The sequence below is a fragment of the Harpegnathos saltator genome, unplaced genomic scaffold (assembly GCF_003227715.2).
Source record: "Harpegnathos saltator strain DR-91 unplaced genomic scaffold, Hsal_v8.6 scaffold585, whole genome shotgun sequence".
In the NCBI taxonomy this organism is placed as follows: Eukaryota; Metazoa; Arthropoda; class Insecta; order Hymenoptera; family Formicidae; genus Harpegnathos; species Harpegnathos saltator.
In genome coordinates, this window is record NW_020230410.1 from 258,019 (window position 1) to 278,854 (window position 20,836).

At 50.1% G+C, this 20,836-nt stretch overlaps 1 protein-coding gene across 3 annotated transcripts in view; it reads left to right on the forward strand.

The window, feature by feature from the left end:
* Positions 1-20,836, forward strand: part of LOC105183602 (uncharacterized) — a 147,653-nt gene that overhangs the window by 50,850 nt on the left and 75,967 nt on the right. For all 3 annotated transcript variants that reach the window (XM_011141859.3, XM_025304011.1, XM_025304013.1), the window contains exon 5: positions 7,163-7,376. In XM_011141859.3, coding sequence (XP_011140161.1) covers positions 7,163-7,376 — 214 coding nt within the window. The remainder of the gene's footprint in view (positions 1-7,162; positions 7,377-20,836) is intronic.

Sequence of the window (20,836 nt, forward strand, 5' to 3'; positions counted from 1 at the left end):
GTTACGACCGCCTTCCCGCGCAATCTAACGCTAACATTCCGCGCGGCTGCTGAGCTACGGCTATGCGGCATGCGTATCTGCAGTCGCACGCACCGATACGCGCCGATACGTGGGCGTGCTGCAGGATAGTTAGGATGGCAGGATATGTGCGCTCCTCGCGCCGCGAGGAGCCCGCATCTGCGCGCTCGCGCGAGACTCCTACCTCGTAACGTCTCGTAACGTCCGTAAAGTTGCACGATTGCTCTTGCCACGGGTTATTGCATTCTTTTATATTTTCGATACGGCTCCGGCGCTAACGTTCGTTACTGCCGCTCGGCATTGGAACACGGTAGGGCGATGATTCAGGCTCAACATCGACGGCCAATTACTGGCCGAGCCGGTACATCGCGATTGTACGCCGAGGGAGGAAGGTTGTTAATTTCACTCGGCAAATTTTCGTAATTTTCGGCGCGAACCATATATTTTTACCCTGGAGCGAAGCGACGGTAACAGCAAGCGTGTGTAAGGCTCGTTATTAACGACATTCTAATAGCGTTCAGCGCAAAAAGCGGGTTTCTCGAGCGCAATTATTTCACCGTGCAATTATAGTCACGAATATAGAGCGGCGTTTCCGTAGGCCGCACGTCGACCAAAAGCGGGCCTTATTTTCTCGTGCAGTTCTCGGCGCGGCTATTGGCCCAGCTTGCGGCTTCCAAGCGCGCACCATTCGGTAAAGATGATTGCGCGGGAATTTCCGGCCTTCGGGCGGAATTTCGGGCTCCGTTGTATGGCGCGCATTTTGGCCGATTTTTATTCCCGCGTTTATTTCTTTGTATTTCGGCGTTTTTGAACGACGTGCGCCACGTGTCGCGACATGTCAAACACGCGAACATGTGTCATGACGAGAGAGCGCACGCGACGATTACGAGCCGCGAGGAATGGCGTTTGTTTCACGTTTATACGTCGATTTTTGCCCGAGATACAGCAGTCGAAGTTTGTGATTTCGATAGCGGTCGACGGCGGCGGCGGCACGCGGGCGTGTTATAATACATTGTAAAACGCGCCCCCGTCGGCTTCTTGCCCCCCTCTCCTTCAGCGCGGCGCGCTCGGTGCACAAAGGAAACGCCGCGCAACATTGTCGGCGGCCGCTAGTCGCCCCCGTCAAACGATTCGCCGCTCGTCGATATTTCCGCGTGCAAAAGTCGCAGCGACCTGCGCTAAGTTGCACATTCGAAAGCTGAGACCGCCCCGCTTCTCCCGACGATGCTGCGCCTCCGTTCTCTTTGTTATTAATTATTTTAGCACTTGCGTGTTGAAGATGAACGGGCGCGCGGTCAAAGACGCGACAGCGGTTTGGATTCGAGACGGGAAATCGGGAAGGGAAACGAATCGCGCGCGTGTAGAGAGAGAACGCAATAACTTTGTATTGGGTTGGCAACTAAGTGATTGCGGATTTTAAATAAGAATGAAAATTCAAAATTTTTAATTTGCTTTTTAAAATTTTTTTCAATGCATGTATGCGATACATTGAGCTTCTCTGCGATATCACGTGTTGTGCTATGACGATCTGAATCGATAATGGCCTTGATATGGGTCTCATCGACTTCAACTGGACGGCCAGATCGTTGAGCATTTTTCAATGAAAAATCACCAGAACGAAATCTGGCAAACCAATTTTGGCACTGCCTTTCTTTCAAGGCTTCATTCCCATATACGGCACATAACTTCTTGTGTGCTCGCGATGCATTCTTGCCTTTTCGGAAATAATACAATAAAATATGTCTCAAGTGCACGTCTTGCTCTTCCATTTTTAAATTGGGATAAAAACAAAACTAAAGAACTAATCGATATGATTTTTGTGCTAAATGAAAGGTAGAAGTCCAAACAATAAGAAAAAAATATAGGTTAGGTACTTTGAACACGTTAACGAAACAAAAGAAGGTGTAAAATCCATCTGTCGACAAAATCCGCAATCACTTAGTTGCCAACCCAATAGTATAAAATCCTTTGGAATACGAGCGCGCGGGAGAGGCTGCGAGAGATTGGCTAGGCACGAAATTTGCAATTGCGAGGGAGACAACGGGAGGCTGGAATTGGATGTGACATTTGACTGATTCGGGAGCGCGAATCGCTCCCGTGTCGCTTAATTTCGCATGATTGCGTCCCGATTAATCCCGATTAACGATAAAATTAGTCCCGATTAATAATAATAATAATAATAATAATAATAATAATAATAATCGGGTGCGAATGGGGAGACGTTCATTATTGACGTAATGGAGAATCGCGGCAAAAATTCTGTCATCGGCGGGGCCGTTATAACGCGCTCCAGCAATTATCCATCGGTTCCCTAGCTTTTAGAAGCTATTACTTCCCTTTTTCCCCTCCTCGAGCTTCCTCTGCCATCGTTTCGCACCTAGCAACGGATTCCTTTTCAATTAGTTGTTCCCCGCGCTCCGGGTTCGCGCCCGCTTTTATCCATTATCTCGCGTTTAGCGCAATCCGCGCCGATGAGGAGTCCTAGCGACGGCTGACCTCGTTCGTAGGCGCCAATAAGAGAGATCCAAGGACTAATTAAAGTTTCGCAAACGTGACTCCCGTTGACGAGGCTGTCCCGACGCCGGACAATGAGTTATTTCGCGCCACAGGCACGCGCGCATGACTTTCGCGAAAGTCGCGCGCGCGACGTAATCTCCTTTCTTTTCCCTTTTTTAATGCAAGTTTCGCGCGCAAGCGACGGTCGACGGAGGACGGGCGCGGCAGGACTCCGATTGCGGTTCTCGTCGATGGGCTGGCGAATCCAATTTTCTTACCTTTGTGCGGCGGTCCCGAATTCCAGTTAGAGCGGCTTTACGGATTTCGACAAGCGTCAGAGATCACGGTTGCCCGAAACGAGATTTCCACTGTTGGAGTTGTAACCGCGTAACTCCCGCGAGCTCCGCGGTGATTTAAGAGGCTCCTCACTTAACTAAAGAGGATAGTAAATTCTGGAACTTTCAGTGTTTTAGATCAATTCGGTGCCCGGCATTATCAGCGGCGAAGCTCTTTCGGGCACGGCGCGGCGGTACGTTTCGCGAATCGCGGCGAGCTCGCCTCGCCTCGCCTCTCCGAGCGAAAATTCGCACCATCTCGTGTCCGTCGACCCGAAACCGCAAAACACTACGTGAAAGGAAAATAGATGAAAATGAAATTAAAAATGGTTTCCGCCACAGAGCGGGTAAGCGTGGGCTATCGGGGAATTGTGCGGAAATTTGATTACGGGATATTTGGAAATTCTACGGATATCAGTGCGGAACGACGTGTCTCGCCGCGCGCACGGAGAGCGCGACGAGCAAAACGCAGTGTTTTTTTTTTTTCAAAGCAGTCGTCGTTAAATAGTTACGAGGCTTTGCGTACGCACGCCTCGCGCGTGCGTCGCGCGCGACGTGTGTTTTATGTGTTTTTGCGACTAGTGCTGCGCTAGTACCTTCGATAGAACTGTACTGATATATGAACATGTCTATTACATTCTTTGACGCGGTTGCAAACGTAAAATATACACGCGCGGGATATTGCGAGCTAATGGAATATAAAAGAGGAAGTCGCGCGTACGTGCGTGTGTGTGTGTGTGTGTACGCCGCGGCACATCCGCGGCAAATGTTTGCTTTAAATGGAATAAATAAACAAACGGTGTATTGCCGCGTATTGATCAGCAGCTGAAACATTGAATGCATAAATCGTTAATTTGGCGAATGACTGCGTACGGTCGCTCGCTCGTCTCGCTCTGCGAGACCGCTTACGCGCTCATAAACGTTTCGTGAGTAATCCATCAATCATCTGTGTGTGTGTGTGTGTGTGTGTGCGCGCGCGCGCGCGCACGTGCGCTAACAGAAAGTATATCGCGTAATCCTTTTGTTGAACGCTAACAATTTACATTAATAGCCTATTACGGACATTAAAAGGTTTGCGGGCCAACATTTGCCGATAATGCGTGTTGTAATACGCGCATGAAAACATAATATCGGGGCGTCGCGCGAGTGCGACGACCGTAGAATTCACGTAGGAGCCCGCTCTCTCGGCAGGAGCGAATCCGCCAGGTGAATACGAAAGAGTATTCCCTCGGAGGAAATCTCTCGAAGATACTTGCACGCGCGTCGTCACCACGGCGCGCGTTTGCTCTTCTGCGAATCTTCACCTTCACCGCGGATCTCCCGATTTCCAATCTGTTCTTTCTATCTTGTACGCGCACTTTATCTTCTCGATCCGAAGCAGCCCGCGAATTTAGCGGAACGTTTGCCTCGAGAGTGAAAGAGAAAGAGAGGAGGGGGGAGGCGGAGAGAGAGAGAGAGAGACAGAGACAGAGACAGAGACAGAGAAAAGACCGCGTCCGGTTTCCATTTTCACCCGACAACTCGCGCGCATTTGATTATAACGCCGCAACGAGACGACGAGTTCGCAATTGTTGCCGGCGGATAATTCGCCGCGAACGAGCGGCGCGATCGACCTGGTCGCGCGTATAGTTTCCGAAATAATGCGCTGTGTGTGCGCTTGTCGTAACGCCGACGGACCCGCGTGCTGCTTTGACGTTTGGTTTGTGGCTCAATTTGCATGTGATAAATGCACACCGGCGCGAACCTCAGCCTGTTCGTTCTACGGATGACAGAGACAGAGAAAGAGGGGGATGGGGGGGGACTAGAGGGGAGAGAGGAAGAGAGTACGAATGACAGGGAGGGAGGGAGGGAGGTAGGTAGGTAGCTGGACCGCGTCAGCGTGATCTTCTACGCACGAATACAAAATCGAAACTTTTAAACACCTGCGACGACTCCACCAATAACCAGCGGGCAGCTGTTAGGTCAGCGATGGCAACTTCACCGCGTATTTTACACTGGTTGAACGAGCTTACTTAACAGGCGAAATGCAATGGCGGTCCCGCGAATTATCGAACTCGGGCTTTCGCGGCTTATTTGCGACAGATAATATCACGCCGAGAAGATCGCGCGTGCACGCTCTTGGAATTATGAATTATGAATTATGAAACGACGCGCGCGCGCGCGGTTGTAAATGGCAACGTCACCGGAGCGACACGCGGAAACCGGGCTAAATATTACGCGGGCAACGGGACATAAAGTTACTAAGACGTAATTATTCACTGCTGAGTCCTTTATAATAATGACAAATGACTATTCCCTCCACTCGCGAGAGCGCGAGCTGTTCTCTATTTCGAGGACGTTCTCTCTCGCTTCCTTTCGCGCGCTCTCTCTCTCTCTCTCTCTCTCTCTCTCTCTCTCTCTCTCTCTCTCTCTCTCTCTCTCTCTCTCTCTCTCTCTCCCCCAGCTGAGACGACAGTCTAGCCCCTGCGACGCGCGATGCCTAACGATTCTTTAACTTCCTCGTTATTAAACTTTCGTACGCGGAATCATAAGTATGGGGAGAAATTGTCTCGACGTGCTGTATCGGAGGACTGTCTTCACATTGGCCTCGATTCGTCACGATTGTCTCTGGGAAATGTGTTCGCGTTAAGGTGCGTCGAAAAAGATGCCTTTAGCGCTCGTATATCGCGGCATACGTTCGAATCTCTCGGGGGAAGAGCTTGTTACATCAGGGATGGTTGTCGTGCGCTCTACAATTTGCGAACGAATCGGGAGGAATTATAAAATCTCGCAAGTCGGTTTTTAAATTTCTTTCTCTGTCTCTCCCCCCTCTTCCCCCCCCCTCTCTCTCTCTCTCTCTCTCTCTCTCTCTGAGCGAAAGTTTAGTCGAAGGACAGAACGAAATAACCGAGTCATGTAAGTTCGAGTAACTTTTCTCTTGTACAGAGGATAATTCTTCACTCTAAATCGTCGAGCATATATCTTCATTCGAAACTGAAGAGCGAATCAGACGTGCTCCATCGTCACTGGGACAAATTCACTCTAATAGGTTGAAACATACATTCGTATGGATCAAGTTTGCGTATCAATTCACTCCAAGTTTCGGTCAAACATTCGTTCTTCTCGTAGCAAATGCCTTCACTATCGCTTCGAATAAGATTTCACTTCGAGAAATGTAGGGTGTAAATTGCAAGAATTTTTATCGACGGTTCTCCTCTTCCCCCCCCCTCTCTCTCTCTCTCTCTCTCTCTCTCTCTCGATTTTTCTTTGTACGTTTTGAATTAAAAAAAAAATTTCTTTCAAAAATTAAATATCTTTCGCGCATTGATTTTCACCGAGGTAAAAGGGGACTGGTCCGCGAATGTTTAATATCAAGAACACGTGGTCGTTTGCATTGTTGTTGACGCGACGACAAAAGAAATTAATGCCGACGGGTATCTCGCGAGTTTATCTCCGCTCGGGCTAAGTTTGTCCGGGACTATCGAGTCTCCTCGTTTTTTTTGCGTACAAAGTTTCCATTCGTGCTTTAGCGCGCGGGTTGGATACAATCGATTTAAAAGTGCGGGCGTATACTTATGTCAGATAACAGCCGTTGGCGATATAACTTAGCGTGATTTACGGGCAATGCGATCATATTTTTACGGTGCACCGTTCCATTAGCTTCGACGTGCATGATTTATGCAAAGTGTTCTTGGCGCTTCCGCGCGAGCAGAACAAGACTACTCTTGTGTGTCCACTCGCGAAAGTCGACCGCGTATAAATATCTTTGCGCTCGCAGGTGCATAAAATCGATAGACGAGTATTTCGCGATATTTTTGTCGCGCGGTTCTACCGGCAGCTGACGATGATTCTCGCCAATCAATTTTCGAGCGGAAAATTCACGCAAGACGATAAAAGTCTCTAACCAACCGCCTCTCCTTGTTTCCTCTTCTAATCTGCTCAATGTATAACCTTAATTGTACATTAATAATTGCAGCTGCTACATCAGTAGCAACTTTTCTACTATATTATAATAATTTCAACAATTACTGATATCTTCCCGCAAGATTAATTATTCGCAAGCATCGCGGTCTCGCTCCGGAAAAATTTCTTCCGGATCGAGCACCTGAAGAGTTTTCATTCAAATTAATTTTCTTCTTTCAAGTATTAATATTACACCGCCAGAAAAATATTTCCGTCACTATCATGGCGTGTATACCTCGTTATTACCAGAACCGACACGCGATGAAAAATTCTCCGTCGAAGACGCCGACGAGCTCGGCTCGCGCGAACGTGAAAATGCTCACGCGACGGAATTTCTATATCGCGCGCCATCGCCTCTCTCTCGTTTCCAGGTATCCTGGGTGCGTAGGCGGGGAGAGGAGCTCCATTTACTCACCATCGGTCTGGACACGTACGCGAGCGACTCGAGATTTTCTCTGGCCTTTGAGAAACCTAATGACTGGCGATTGCTTCTGCGCTCCGCCACGGAACGCGACGCCGGCCTTTACGAGTGTCAAGTCAGCGCCCACCCGCCATTAATCAGAACTGTCCATCTAGCGGTGTCAGGTGAGTGAGCGCGTCATTCGGTGTGTGTTCATCTGACCGTTCCCGCTTGGCAGCCTCGAAGCAATCAAGAGCCGCTATTTCCCGCCGCTACTAACGATATGCACTTTGATCTGATGACCGCAGCGCCGTCCCGTAAATCAACGCGCCCACATAGTAGCCCGATATGTCGTAACAATCGTTGCCGGATATCGGCCGCCCACCGCCGGATATATCGAGACAACTAAGAAAAGACCGCGCGGTCGCCTGAGCGGCGCGCTCGCGACGACGCTTGACAGTCGCTTTTCGAGTGTTGTTCGAGCGGTCGGAGATTCGCAAGCGCGACTTTCGCGACTCGAATCTCCGGTGTGCAAATAGTTCACACGATCCCGCTTCTTCGTTAATTTCGAAGTGCACTTCGCTTCTTAGTTGGAGGGAGCCCGATACCCCTCGAGGGCTCGAAGGTCGAGCGCGCGATTTTTGCCAAAGCAGAGATCCGTTTTAATTTAGCCGAACCTTTCATAAGAGTGAACGCGCGGAGGAGCAAGGGGGGAGGGGGGGCGGGGCGGGGAAAGCTAGTAGGCGCGTACGGTATTTTAGCCGGTTTAAAAAGCTTCTTCTCTCTTTGATGTAATCACTAGGGTGCTTGTTACGGAATATATTGCAAAGTTCGTAGTTGTCGGCGTATTAGGCGAATGAGGCTAATTTTGCCGAAGGCAGCGACGACAAGAGCCAAGTGCATTATTCTCTTAATCCACTTCTGTGAAGTACCTCCGGAAAGTTGCTCTCTGTAGATACATAATCCATGTGTCCCGTGGCACGTTTTCGTTGAACCATAAATCACAGAAGCTCACGTCGTTAGGGTCGTCCTCTTCGCGGCATAATGGCGATCTCGATGCTGTAACGATGTCCTCATGGCGCCCACGTCCCACGCCACTTAATTGGAATCCCGTCTCTTACTCGTATCCTCCCCCTTCCTACCTCCTCCTCTTCTTCCCCTTCCCCTTCCCCATGATCCTCCATCCCCATTGCTATTTCTCTCCTCCTCTCCTGCCCACCCTATGTCCTCCATTTCCGTTCATCCTTCGTTATCGGTAATGCATCCCGAGTCGAAATTTTCGCGTTCGCATTTGTTAATTGCGAGTTCCGTCGAATTCGAATCTCGAGGTAAAACACTACGCAAGTTCCTATCCTTGATGCTACAAATGATTAGTCAATGTCATTTTTTCCATATCGGATTATCCTCAGAAAAGGATTTTCCTTTCAGTTATTCAATATTTGATTGTCTCCATATTTTACCTGCAATTAATTTTTAATAAGCAAGCAATAATTAAAATCATTTAATAAAGATTAATGGGCAGGCAGGTATAACTAATACGTAAGTGAGGAAATCGGCATCACAATCTTTTTATTATTTACATTTCCTGACGTTGGAAATTACGTAACGTTGGAATTAATATATATTAAATATTTATTTAAAACATATTTATACATCTACAAATAACATGATTATGCGTTTCGGCGTCCTGCGTCCTTCGTCTCTTCTCGATGCAGCGTTCTGCTCTCGGCCGTAGCGTCGTGCCACCCCGGAAACTAGATCCTGTCACGCTGATATTCGCGTAGGTGCGCTTTGATCGGAAAAAAACATTCGTTAATTAACGCGATGTCGCCGAGTAAATCCGAGTAAATATTTCAGGAGCCGACGAATGTTACTCCTTGCATAAAATATCGCGCAACGCGGGGGAAAGTGCGCGTGTAGCACGACGCACGTAAACACGAAAAACAATGGACAAAAAAAACGTATACTCATCGCCTTCCATCAGCTGCCAGCCGTCGCCGCTCAAACTAAGCGCTGCGCCATTACTCGATCAAAACAGCCCAGACCTTGACGCGACGGGGGTCAAACGTGCCCTCGCACGTCGCGCGTTTTTCCGGAACTTTCCATTGCGTTTCGGGCCGGCGCGAGCGAAGGACGTACGCGTGTGCGTCGGTCGGTGTTATCTGTATCGTTCTCATTGATTGATTAAAGTCTTTCGTCGGCCTCTGAACTGATCGAATCGGTCTCTCGCTGGCATCTCGCGTTGATTAACACGTGTTTCACCGGTCGAATCGTACCTACGCGAGTGTCAGTGACAGCATGAAGCAGCCAAGACGCTGAGAGGCCTTCGAAGTCAGGACGCAGGATGCCGTCACGTTGTGGAGAGCGATACATCATGCGTCGTACATCAAGGTATGCCAAACTGTTTATTATCCGGAAAGTTTCAATTTGGCCATTTGACGAATTTACCGTAATTATCCGACTCGAAATTTTGGACCGGTGTTCATAGTTATTATTTTATGTGTAATTATAGTTACATGAATCTGCGATTACTCGCCGATCAGTACTTATTGTATTATTTCGTGCGAGAAGCAATCAATATTGCCGAATAACAGCCCATGAATACGAATTTGTTCTCGATCAAAGATTTTGTGTAATTGAGAACTATGAATAGTCGGGGTTTGGTAAATCTTGCAACTGCTGTTTCTAATAATGCTGTTTCACAATCGCGATTTTGCGTAATTGGGAATACGATCGTGTTTACTTTTGCCGTTGTTCTTTCCTATTTAACTTTTTTCCGTTTATTTCTATTTAACTCTGTTATTATACGGAATGCAAACTCAATCTCTACTGGTAAACAAAGCATTATTGGATACGTAACTGTTATCTTTGCTCTTACAGCTCTTTTTGATAGCAGCTCTTTTTAAAATCAAAATCATCAAAACTTCCAACGTCAAAAAAAAAGAAAGAAAAAAGAAAAAGTAATTAGGAAGAGATGAAAAGAAAATGTATTGTTGTTTCATTTATTTGTTTACCACCATCCCAATTCTTGTTTATAATAATAACTTAATATTTGCCTCTCCCAGCTGTATATTCGCAGCGAGTAAGTTATATAATTAATAAATCGTTGCCCGAAACAAAGAATAAATATTAAATTCTACTGAAATATTTGGAGATGATTAAATATATATACAATATATTAAATAATTCTTCAACGAATACTTTTCCAATACGGACGGAATTGGAGCAAAAAATTATTTGTAGCATCAAGGTAGGACAGAGTAGCCTGTAAAGAGCAACTTTTCGAGGTTCTCCACTAATCCTTCAAGTTCGACGGGACTTGCAGGATCGATGCGGAGGGGAAATTTCGACTCGGAACGTAAATCCTCGTCGACGCGATTTCACGGGCGCCCGCGCAAGCACGCGTATCGCGCGTGAACAAAACAGACAAAGCTGTTGAGCCGTGATAAATGCATACGAGAGGGCAACACCATCTTTCTTCCATTACGTTGTGCACAAAGAGATTCAGCGATTCGACGATCGGGTCTATCGGCGGGGTAGTGACGCGCGGGGTAGATTAGTATCATTAGTATCTATTATCGGCGCGTAACCGATGTATGTTGGATAATTCCGCGCCGACTCGGTCGACTAGCGGTGATTGATCGATGGCGAGCGATATCACGGTTGACAGGTATATTGGATTAATATCGGACGTAAGACTGATAGATATACTTCGCGGATCGAACGCGCGCGCGCGCGCTCACTCGCTCTTACGGGGGCGGGGGCGGATTTCGGCCAGCTGCTACGAGAGCGCGCGGGGTAGCTCCGTCGGGATTAATGAGACTGCGTCCGGTCAGGAAGAGAGAACTCGGAACACTTGCTGCCTCACGATTTGTATATCCGAATGCGCGATTATAATTATACGACGCAGGAGAGCGTCGAATTAATCACGGTGCCGCGAGCACGAGCGCGCGCAACGTGCGCCGTCAGGTATAAATTTACGATGACGAGCACGCGTTTCGAGAGCCGCTGCTGGGGAAAGTCATCGCGATATCTTTGCCTTCACGAGGACGTAGGAGGTTTGCATTCTTATTGGTCGACAACAAGGCGGCTCTTGACTCGTTCCTCTCTCGAGGAAGTCGTCGAAATTTAACCGTACGCTGTGTGGATTTGTACGCGCGACGTCGAATATATTTATGAACGTTGCAGTCGTCGGGATTGCGGAGTATCCTTGCGCACTGTAACTGTTCGCGCGCGATCCGTTTCACGGGATCGTCGCGATAAAACTTGGAAATTATCGACTTGACAAATGCGACCGCTCGGACTCGTTAGATCGCATTAAACACCGGGGAGGAAACGCGGCGATAAAAAGACAACGAAGAAGAAAGATGAGACGAAAGATGGAGAGATTGAAAGGATGAATTGGTGGCAGAGAAAAAGAAGTAAGAGCAGCGGCAGAAGGAGGGCGGGAGAAACGCGGTAGATGAAATCAATAAGTACGCCGATATCGAGATATTTTTCAGTCACCGTAGCGCTGCAATGGAGGGTTATGAAATATCTGGCCGAAATACCAGCTACAGCATCGGAATAAATTCTGTGTTCTGTGAAATAAACGGAATATTTTGTGGGTCCAAATGGCGGAACGAACGATTGCGGTGTATTATTCTCCTACATACCGCGTGGCTTTTGTTTTATTTAACTTATAAAGTCCGCCTTCGGATATATCATAACCTCGCGCGGCTGAATATCGGTGCGTGCGTTTTGATCGATGGGCGTTTTCCTTGCACATCAGGAATCCTTGCTTCCTGCCGAACAGGGATGTGCGATCAGGATCCTCGTGCTAGGCCGGACTTCGCCACACAGGCGTTCGTCTTTCTCGCCGCGAGATGCTGCCAGACACGATTTCGCCGCCGCGCCGCGCCGCGCGTTGGAATCTGTTCGCGCCGTTGCGCGGGGAATCCTCCGCTCGTCGTGTCTTTACTCCTGCCGTATGGCATCCGTCTTTTTATCCCGTGACGCGCGTGATTCGCAAGGAGCATCGCCGCGAGATCCTCGCGATTTCGACGTTGCGACCTCGTCGGAGAATCTAACGTCGCTTCTCGTCCTCGGATGAACGGCGAAAACCGCGAGTAATGATTTCCTCTGAGGCCGCAAAGCCGCCGATGGGTTCGTTAATCCGTCGAGACTTTCTCGTTCTTTCATTTCTTCCGGCCTTTCCTCCTCGGTCCGCTCGCGCCGTCTCGTTCACTTCTTATCGCGTGTGCCGGGATTTTTATAATGATCTGTAAAAGTTAAAACGCTCGCTGACATCCGCTGTTATCTTGCGACTTTAGCCCTGCTTTTCCCACCTCCTCCCCTCTCTCTCTCTCTCTCTCTCTCTCTCTCCGCTTGTTCTTATCCTTTCATTAATCAAGAGATCATCGTTGCTTTACGACGTGAGCCTAGGGGCCACATTACTCGTCGCTCGTGGCCGTTTTCAATGAACACCGTGCTGCAGCCGAGGAGTTCCGGGCGGGTTTACGCGTGGAAATAAAGTTGCGTCTCGCGCGCCGGGCTTAAGATGTACAATTTGTGCTCGTCGCCCGTGTCTGGGAGCTTTATTTCTGGCAGTCGCTCAAATAGTTAGGAACTTAAATTCCGTGAGCGCGATGGCGGCTTTTTCGAGAACGTAAACTGCTTGTGCCAGAGTGCGCCTGTCTTTTCTCTTTCTCTCTCGTTCTCTCGTTCTATCTCTCGTTCCCTCTCTCTCTCTCTCTCTCTCTCTCTTTATCTCTCTCGTTTCACCGTCTCCAGCCGCCCCCACGTCGAGCTTTGGCATCGCGAACTTTACGAGCCTCGAGCCACGTTCTAAACGGGTTTCCATAATGGCCCATCGATTGACGTCGGCACTGCTCAAAAAGAGCGCGAAATTAGTACGAGGGGGAAAGGTTTTGCCTCTTCGTCGTCGCCGTCGTCGTCGTCGTTTCGGACAGTGAACGCGCCGGATGGAATAATAGAAGCGTTATTTAAAATGAAACGAAGTAGAGAGAGAGAGAGAGAGAGAGAGAGAGAGGATAAGCGAGCGAACGAACGAGCGAGCTTTGGACGTTTCTTCGAATCTTTTTAATATCACCGTCGTCGTCTGGTCGATCCTGTCTATCGGCTCGGGGGCAAGTGCCGCGTGTCCTCGCGACGTCCTTCGGATGTGATCCTCATTCTATTCTCCGTTAATATTCGAGAAAGGCTATCTCTCGATCGATCCCTTCTGTCTGCCGCCGGTGCGGCCCGTGGAGCCTCGAAATTTTCACACCACCGCGCACCGACGCGTGCTGCGCGCGCGATCCGCCATCGCCATCCGCCGAGAAGAATATTCAAGCGATCAGATCGGAACGAAGTGTCGGGAACGTGGCTCGCCGAAGGTCATACGTGCGCTCCACGAAGAGGTTGTCTCGACGACCGCACTCGATGACGAGCGTGTCGCGTTCTAAAGCCGAGATAGGGGAAAAGAGAGTGAGAGAGAGAGAGAGAGAGAGAGAGAGAGAGAGAGAGAGAGAGAGAGAGAGAGAGAGAGAGAGAGAGAGAGAGAGAGAGCCTGAGTGTACAGGGGATTCTAACGGCGGCTTATGCAACAGAGCTCGCCTTTCACGCCGGAGAAGAAAGGAAACGTGTACTCTCCCTCTCCTACGACTCGCCACCCTCGCCACTTTCGACATTCTCCCTCGACCGCTTTCTTCCACCGCGCGCGAGCCTCGATGCTCCTCCCGTCTCAGTTGGCCGGAATAAATCAAGACTTGCCAATACCGAGCGCTGCGAGCTCTTATTACACAGTCGCGGACCGGGTACGTAGGCATCCGTCTGACGCTTATTTACAAAGAAGAGAAGTTCACTACCCTGGCAGTCGATACTTCTCCCCCCTTCCTCCCTCCCCCCTCTCTTTCTTCCCCCCTTCTCGAACCTGGCTGACCGCTTTTCCTCCGCTCTCCGTTCTCATTATGGTGTATCCAGAAGTCGTAATTCTTGCTAGATTGGAGGGCCGATTGCAGTAAATCTCCCACGTCGACCGAGCGACTCGGGCGTTTCGTCGCGCGTTACTCAACTTAGAACGGTTCCCGAATAACAACCGTCGTAAATTTGCCGGGCGGTAAGTTTACAACTGACATAATGATCCGATCGCGGGCGATGTTATACAGCTCACGTTGCCGCTCACCCCGCACCCCGTGTTACATATCACGAGCCCATAAACGAGGACGAATTCGCGATCGCGAGCGCGAATTATTGTATCATCGATTTCTTCCGTGGTATTATACATGCGCTATCCATGTGTGAAATTGGAATCGTGGGCGGCAGTCGATCAGTCGCGCAGTCGCGCGCGCGCGCGCGCTCGGTAATCGCACACGATCTCAGACATCCTGAGACCTCTTATCTTCGCGCCGCGAAATAACTCGACTCGCGCTCACAGCCTAGAAAATCCGTCATAGTGATATTGCCGGGGACAAAAGAACGCTTGTGCAAATTCCAACGTGTCGCTCTATCGTTCGTGCGAAATTACATCGACGAATTCCTGGCGTGGATACGGAGGAAGAGCGAGGGGAGGAGGGGGAGGAGAAGGGGAGCGGTAACCTGAGGACATTATCTTGATGAAACAATGAGATTCTCCTTGCCTCCGTATCCGGGCGGCGATAACGTTTTTCCCATCTCTTGGCGACAGTGACGATGATGTCGCGTTAAATTACGATCTGTGACGTTTCGTCGCTGAAGAAACGAGAGCGAGAGAAGAAAAGCGATAGGAGAGGGAGGCAGGGTCGTTCTCTCGTTATTGGCGGAATGAATTCTCTCATTCTCGGTCGATCACGGACGAGTAGTTCGATATACGCGCTCACACTCGATACGCGCGAGAAGTCGAAGTCGCAACGGACGGCAACGGACAGTTCCGGCTGCAGAGCTGCGATCGCGTGCTCCTCAGGGCGCATTCACACCTGGATAGAAAAAACAGGAAGCAGGAAGGCAGCAACCAAGAGAGTGACAGAGAGAAAAACAGACTCGCAGAAGAAGGACAGACTACCAGTGCGACTTCTGATTAGCTGGCTGCTGCCTTTCTGCTTTCTGATTTTCTGCCCAGGTGTGAATGCACCCTTAGGGAGGATTCACACCTGGACAGAAAAACAGAAAGCGGAAAGGCAGCAGCCAATCGCAAGTGGCGCTGATAGTCTGTGTGTCTCTCTCTCTCTCTCTCTCTCTCTCTCTCTCTCTCTCTCAAGAGAAGGACAGACTACCAGCGTGACTTCTGTGAATCTTCCCTTATAACACCGCGGCGTACCGGCGCGGCGTCGCGAAACACGCGCGCGGCTGGGCTTTATCTTCCTAAATAGCCATTATCGTTCTCTCCCCGACCTCTTATCGCGTTCGATGTTGGCGATTCTTACGGAGACGTAGTACGGTAACTCGGAAAGTGCTTACACCAGCGGCATTATTAACGCGGAGCGTCCATTAAAGCGGCGGTTGTAGGTGAGCGTGCGCGCGCGAGCGCGAGCGGGCGCTCGTTCGTTCGCTCGCGATTTTCCCCGGGAATTTTGTTCGCAATTCTCGTAGGACGGTTATAGATGCATCAGCATTCCGGGTGAAGAGGAATGCGAGAACATTGGAAAAGGCGGGCTGACGAGTTTGAGCACTTTTTACGTCCATGTAATTTCATCTATACGTCCGCCCTAACCAACGGTTGACGAGTAGAGTCTCACGTCGGATTCCTACGCGCCAAACTTTCTCAGCTTTTCTCACTCCTCCCTCTCGCCCCGACCCTTTTTATGCGTGTTTTCGCTTTGTTTCTGTTGTCCGTCTCGCGATAACGTTATTAAAATTTCAACATGCACGAACGTATCTTCGGCCGGGGACACGGCCGGTGTCAGTGAATAAAAGCAAAGTTTGCGCGTGCATCGCTCTTCTCCGCTCAAATTGGATACTATTTCTTGGATGAATAACGGTGCCTCTTCTCTCTCTCTCTCTCTCTCTCTCTCTTTCTCTCTCTCTCTCTCTCTCTCTCTCTCTCTCTCTCTCTCTCTCTCTCTCTCTCTCTCTCTCTCTCTCATTTTCTCGTTCTCTCTCCTCTTCCGCAGACTCGTCGATGTACAATTGTTTTCGTTCTAAGCGCGCGTTATTCGCGCGATAGACAAACGCGCGAAATCAGGCCGGCAAATCACGGAAGATTGAGATTTGGGACGCACGGCTGGTCCTCGAGCTGTGCGTAATCTAGATGATAACGGGCAGATTAAGTCCGACGCCGAAATACCAGGAGTTAATCGCATTCACGGGACACGCAGTGTCCCAGAAGCGTATAATTATCGCGCACGGGCGTTTAGCATCGAACTCTCGCTGCCTCCGAGGGATTCCTATGCCGGCAGCGAGGATCCTAATTTCTCAGGGGCCACCGTTAAAATACATCCTAATTCGCGCTGACTCGCGCGCGCGCGCGCGCACGGCGAAACGGGGGATATTCCTTTCCAAGCCGCTCGCCGCGCATTCGGCTTGAATCGCGTCACGCCTGGCATTTCATCCTCGAACGAAAGTTTTCGGCGCGGTAAAATTGTAATTATGCGGTTTAATATCGCCGCGCGGTTTAATCATCAACCCCGTTCCATTACACAAACCGTAATCAAACGCACCGCGGTCGCGCGTCCTGTCCCGCACGCGCGTGCGCCGCGCCGGTATGTGCACGCTTATATACGGCAAGCTCGTAAACCGCATTTATACAATTGCGAATGCGGTAAATCGTAAAATTGCGAAGACTGCGTATCTCGTCGGTAACGGATGAAACACGTCGGCATTCGTCGGCCTGCGCGCACCGCTGAGTACACGCGCGAGCGCGTGCATTAACTCCGGCGGATGGGAACTTCGCGTTCGCGTTAAAAATAAAAAAACAATAAATAAAAGGAACGGAAGGGAAGAAAACAGAAAAAGCAAGAGGGAAATGGGCGAAAGGGGAGGATACAAAAAAAAAGATCGCATACACCGCGGCGGAGAGAAAGAGTAAATGCTGCCGAGCGCGCGCGCGGTTCGTTTTCGAAAAATGGGAGTAAGATCGGAAGTCCGCGAGCGATGGAATATCTCTATCGGAATCCTGACGAGCGAGCGAGCGAGCGCCAGCCAGCCAGTCAGCCAGCCAGCCAGCCAGCCAGCCAGCCAGCCAGCCAGCCAGCCAACCAGAACCGGGATCGTAACTGCAGCGGCGCGGCATGAAATACACGTCGGCATGTATAACAACCACACTCACACATTTGGCGACAGGTTTGCGTGCGACCGCTATCATTTAATATCTCGTTAACGTTGTCGCACGTGGAGTCGCTCGATCGAGTGCGAGCGAGCGAACGGGCGTGCCAAATAACAGCGATCCATTAGCGCGGCGCCGATTATGAGCGCGGGGGGCGTTGCGAGTGCTCGTGCCGGCAATACGAATTACCAATCAGTCACCTCTAGCGGCGGTCGTTAATTAACAATAACAAGGCCAATCCGACCGCGCAACTCCGCGTCGCGATATGCCGTTGTATCGTGTCGTGGTGAGCTTGCGCGCGCGCGTTTGTGTGCGGGGCTTCGAAGTGTTTGAAGATTTTTCCCGGATTCCACAGACTGCGCCTCTCTGTCTCGATTAATCTTGCTTCTTGATGAATCATTAGCCGCCAACGATACTCCCGCAGCTGTCGGACGGTGCGCGATGAAGTTAAGCTCTTTATGTAATGAGAGCGATCGAGTTACCTTTGTTCACCGCTCCGTGTAGCCCGTCGCAATTTTATTACAATAATGCACCTGTGAGGTGAGGCTCGCAGGTAATATCTCGTTTTTCATGGGACGCGTTGCGATTGCGCGAGGTTACCGCTCGTTGCGAGTTGTTAACTCGTTAACGACATCCGCGACGCAGAGGGTACCGCGAGCTTTTTTTTCCGCGACGAACTTTGCCATTTTTACGCACCGGATCTCGAAACACGGACAATCGCCGGGCAGTCGAGTGCGACGCGCCGGATCATCGCCTCTGTATTGCGTTCCATCGTACCTCGCAAGAGGAAACGATTTGCGTGGCGGCGGCGGCGGCGACGCGATGGTATATCGAGTCGACGACTCGTGAAGATTCGCGACGCGTCAACTGTCGTTCTTGTGGTCGACGCTGCCGCCGGGCGGCCGACGCATGCCGGCGAAACTGTTTTCTCAAATGCAAATAATAACCGCAGGAGCGCATCCCTTCCTCTCCACTCTCTCATTCTCTCGCACTCGCTCTCATCGCCGGTTGAGAGTTCAGCCATGTATGATATATGCGCTCGCGCGCATATTTGCCGTTAAACTGCAAAAGTTGCGTATGTAAATTGAGTCTTCTCTCGTAGCGATAGCGGTGTCGTTCGGAACCGGCGCGATTTTGTCGCGATGCTGCGTTCCTCTCTCCCCCCCCTCTCTCTTTCTTTCTCTCTCTCCCTCTCTCTCTCTCTCTCTCTCTCTCTCTCTCTCTCGTATACACCACACATTCTCTCCTACACTCACTCGCTCGTTTGCTCGCCCGCTCGCTCGCTCGCTCACTCTCTCGCTCTCTCGCTCTCTCGTTTTCTGGGTCCGTCGGTACTTCGGGATCTTCCATAAATAAATGTATGAGCGCGTGTACACGTGTATGCATGCACGTACACGGCGCGAATATGACGCGACACGTGTGCACACGCATGCACCGGATGTATGTTTGTAAACCCCGACGTACGTTCGCCGTTTGACGCAGGCACGTAGTTACAGCCGGTGGATGCAAGTGTGCGCGCTACAGCTATTACCTATTTTTCTCGTTTCGTGTCTCATTTTTTCGCGCATTCGAGCACACATGCGCGTCACATTTTTCCCCGGATTGAGTCGCAAGCGCGCGCGCGCCTACACACACACACACACACACACACACACACACACACCACATATATTTTTTTTTTATTTATAAAGAGAAAGGGAGAGAAATAAATCTGCGGAGTGTTTTACGGAGAGTCGCTTCGTTTTTAGTCCGCTTTCCGATGTTGCTCTTTTTTTTAATGAACGAAAGAGCCGCGAGCAGCGAGTAGGAACCGTGCGCTTTTTCTACTTTTTATCAGAAATTTATCCCCCCACCAAACTTGCGCGCGCGTGCATACGCAAATTCATTGCCGCGATACACGGCAGCAAATTCGCCCGCTAAATTAGCGGATTGTCCGCGTCTCAGATTATATCTACCGATTATACGCGCTCGGTACAATCCGCATAAGCATGACAGAAACAATCAGCATACAGCTGCGCGGATGTACCGGCGGTGTAGAACCGGTAGAATGTACCCTCGCGTACACCGTGAAGCTACGATCGATTCCCGCGGGAGATGCAACTATTCCGACTGCATTGTTAATACTCTCCAAGGTATAAACGAAAACAATATGCAGAGAAACTACGAAGAACAATACCCGGGCCGAGAATAATCGGCCGTGATCGTTGGCACACTTCGTCCCGGCGAATGCACAAGCTGTGTGTTACGGTAGGGATTATGTTCTCTATAATAATGAGAACGTGAATATAAGTTATCAAGAGGAAACGACCGACACGCACAGTGTCGGAGAACGACAGACGACAGAGCGAGAAAGAGCGGGGAGGACGAGAGAGGAGAACAAGATAAATCGATGACGAAGGTGACGAATTGATGGCACACGGCAGCGATCCCGTACTCGCGCGGGACTTAAACCTTTGCGCTTCCACTGCTGCACGTCCGTGAGCGGGAAACGCAGTACAGACACGTGCGTGTCACTCCTTCGGAAGTAAAGATTGCGCGATTTAAAAGTACACCCGCGTGTACACGCTGTGTAGCGCTCGTCGTTCTCCTGCGAGCGCTATAATTGCGCGCGATAAAAGCGAGCTTATTATGAATGCCGTCGTTACCATCTTTTACTTCGGCCGCCGCCCTTGCAACAACGCGGGCGTGTCGATATCACCGGTCGAGAGGGGGGGTTACTCCGCCGTTATTCTGTGCTCTCAACGTGCGCGTTTATAAATATCCTGACGACCCGTCGACATATATGATGCCCTTTGTGGGCGCGCTTCTTCATTTCCAGCAATTGATCGCACGACCGTCCGGCCGCGTTGCGCCTTAACGAAATAAAAAATTGGGAGTTATAAGCGGAAAAAGAGGTTAATACGGTTAAATTAAAACTTAACGAACTTTTACTGTTTAATATGAGTTTTAATTCCATTTAAGCCCTATTAGCCACACCTGGTTGGCTGTAACAGGATAACAGGGGCCGGCAACTTTCTTTATTATGACCTCGCGTAAAGAGCAACGCGGGCAATTAATATTCGCCGCGGGGGAGGGGCGCGAAAGTTCGCTCTCGCGATTAGGGCGCGAATTAGCGCGCGAGAAAATCGCGCACGGACGAGGCGGCGGCGGTGGCGGCGGCGCTTCGTTTCGACCGGATCGGAGCTGCGACGCGAGAATTCTCTCGGTTTATCCTCCGACGTGTATCGCTCGCGAATATATCGGCGCCCTTCTCTCCGCCGCTTATCGTGCGGCTGGCACTCTCGCGCTCGCAAAATGTAATGCGCGTATTTCTTGTTGTTCCGCCGTGCGAACGCCAAAGAAGCAATCGACGTGAATTTCCGCGAGATGTTTTTATAATCGCCTAGTACCGAGGCCTGGCGCATTGCACGACGACGACGACGGCGA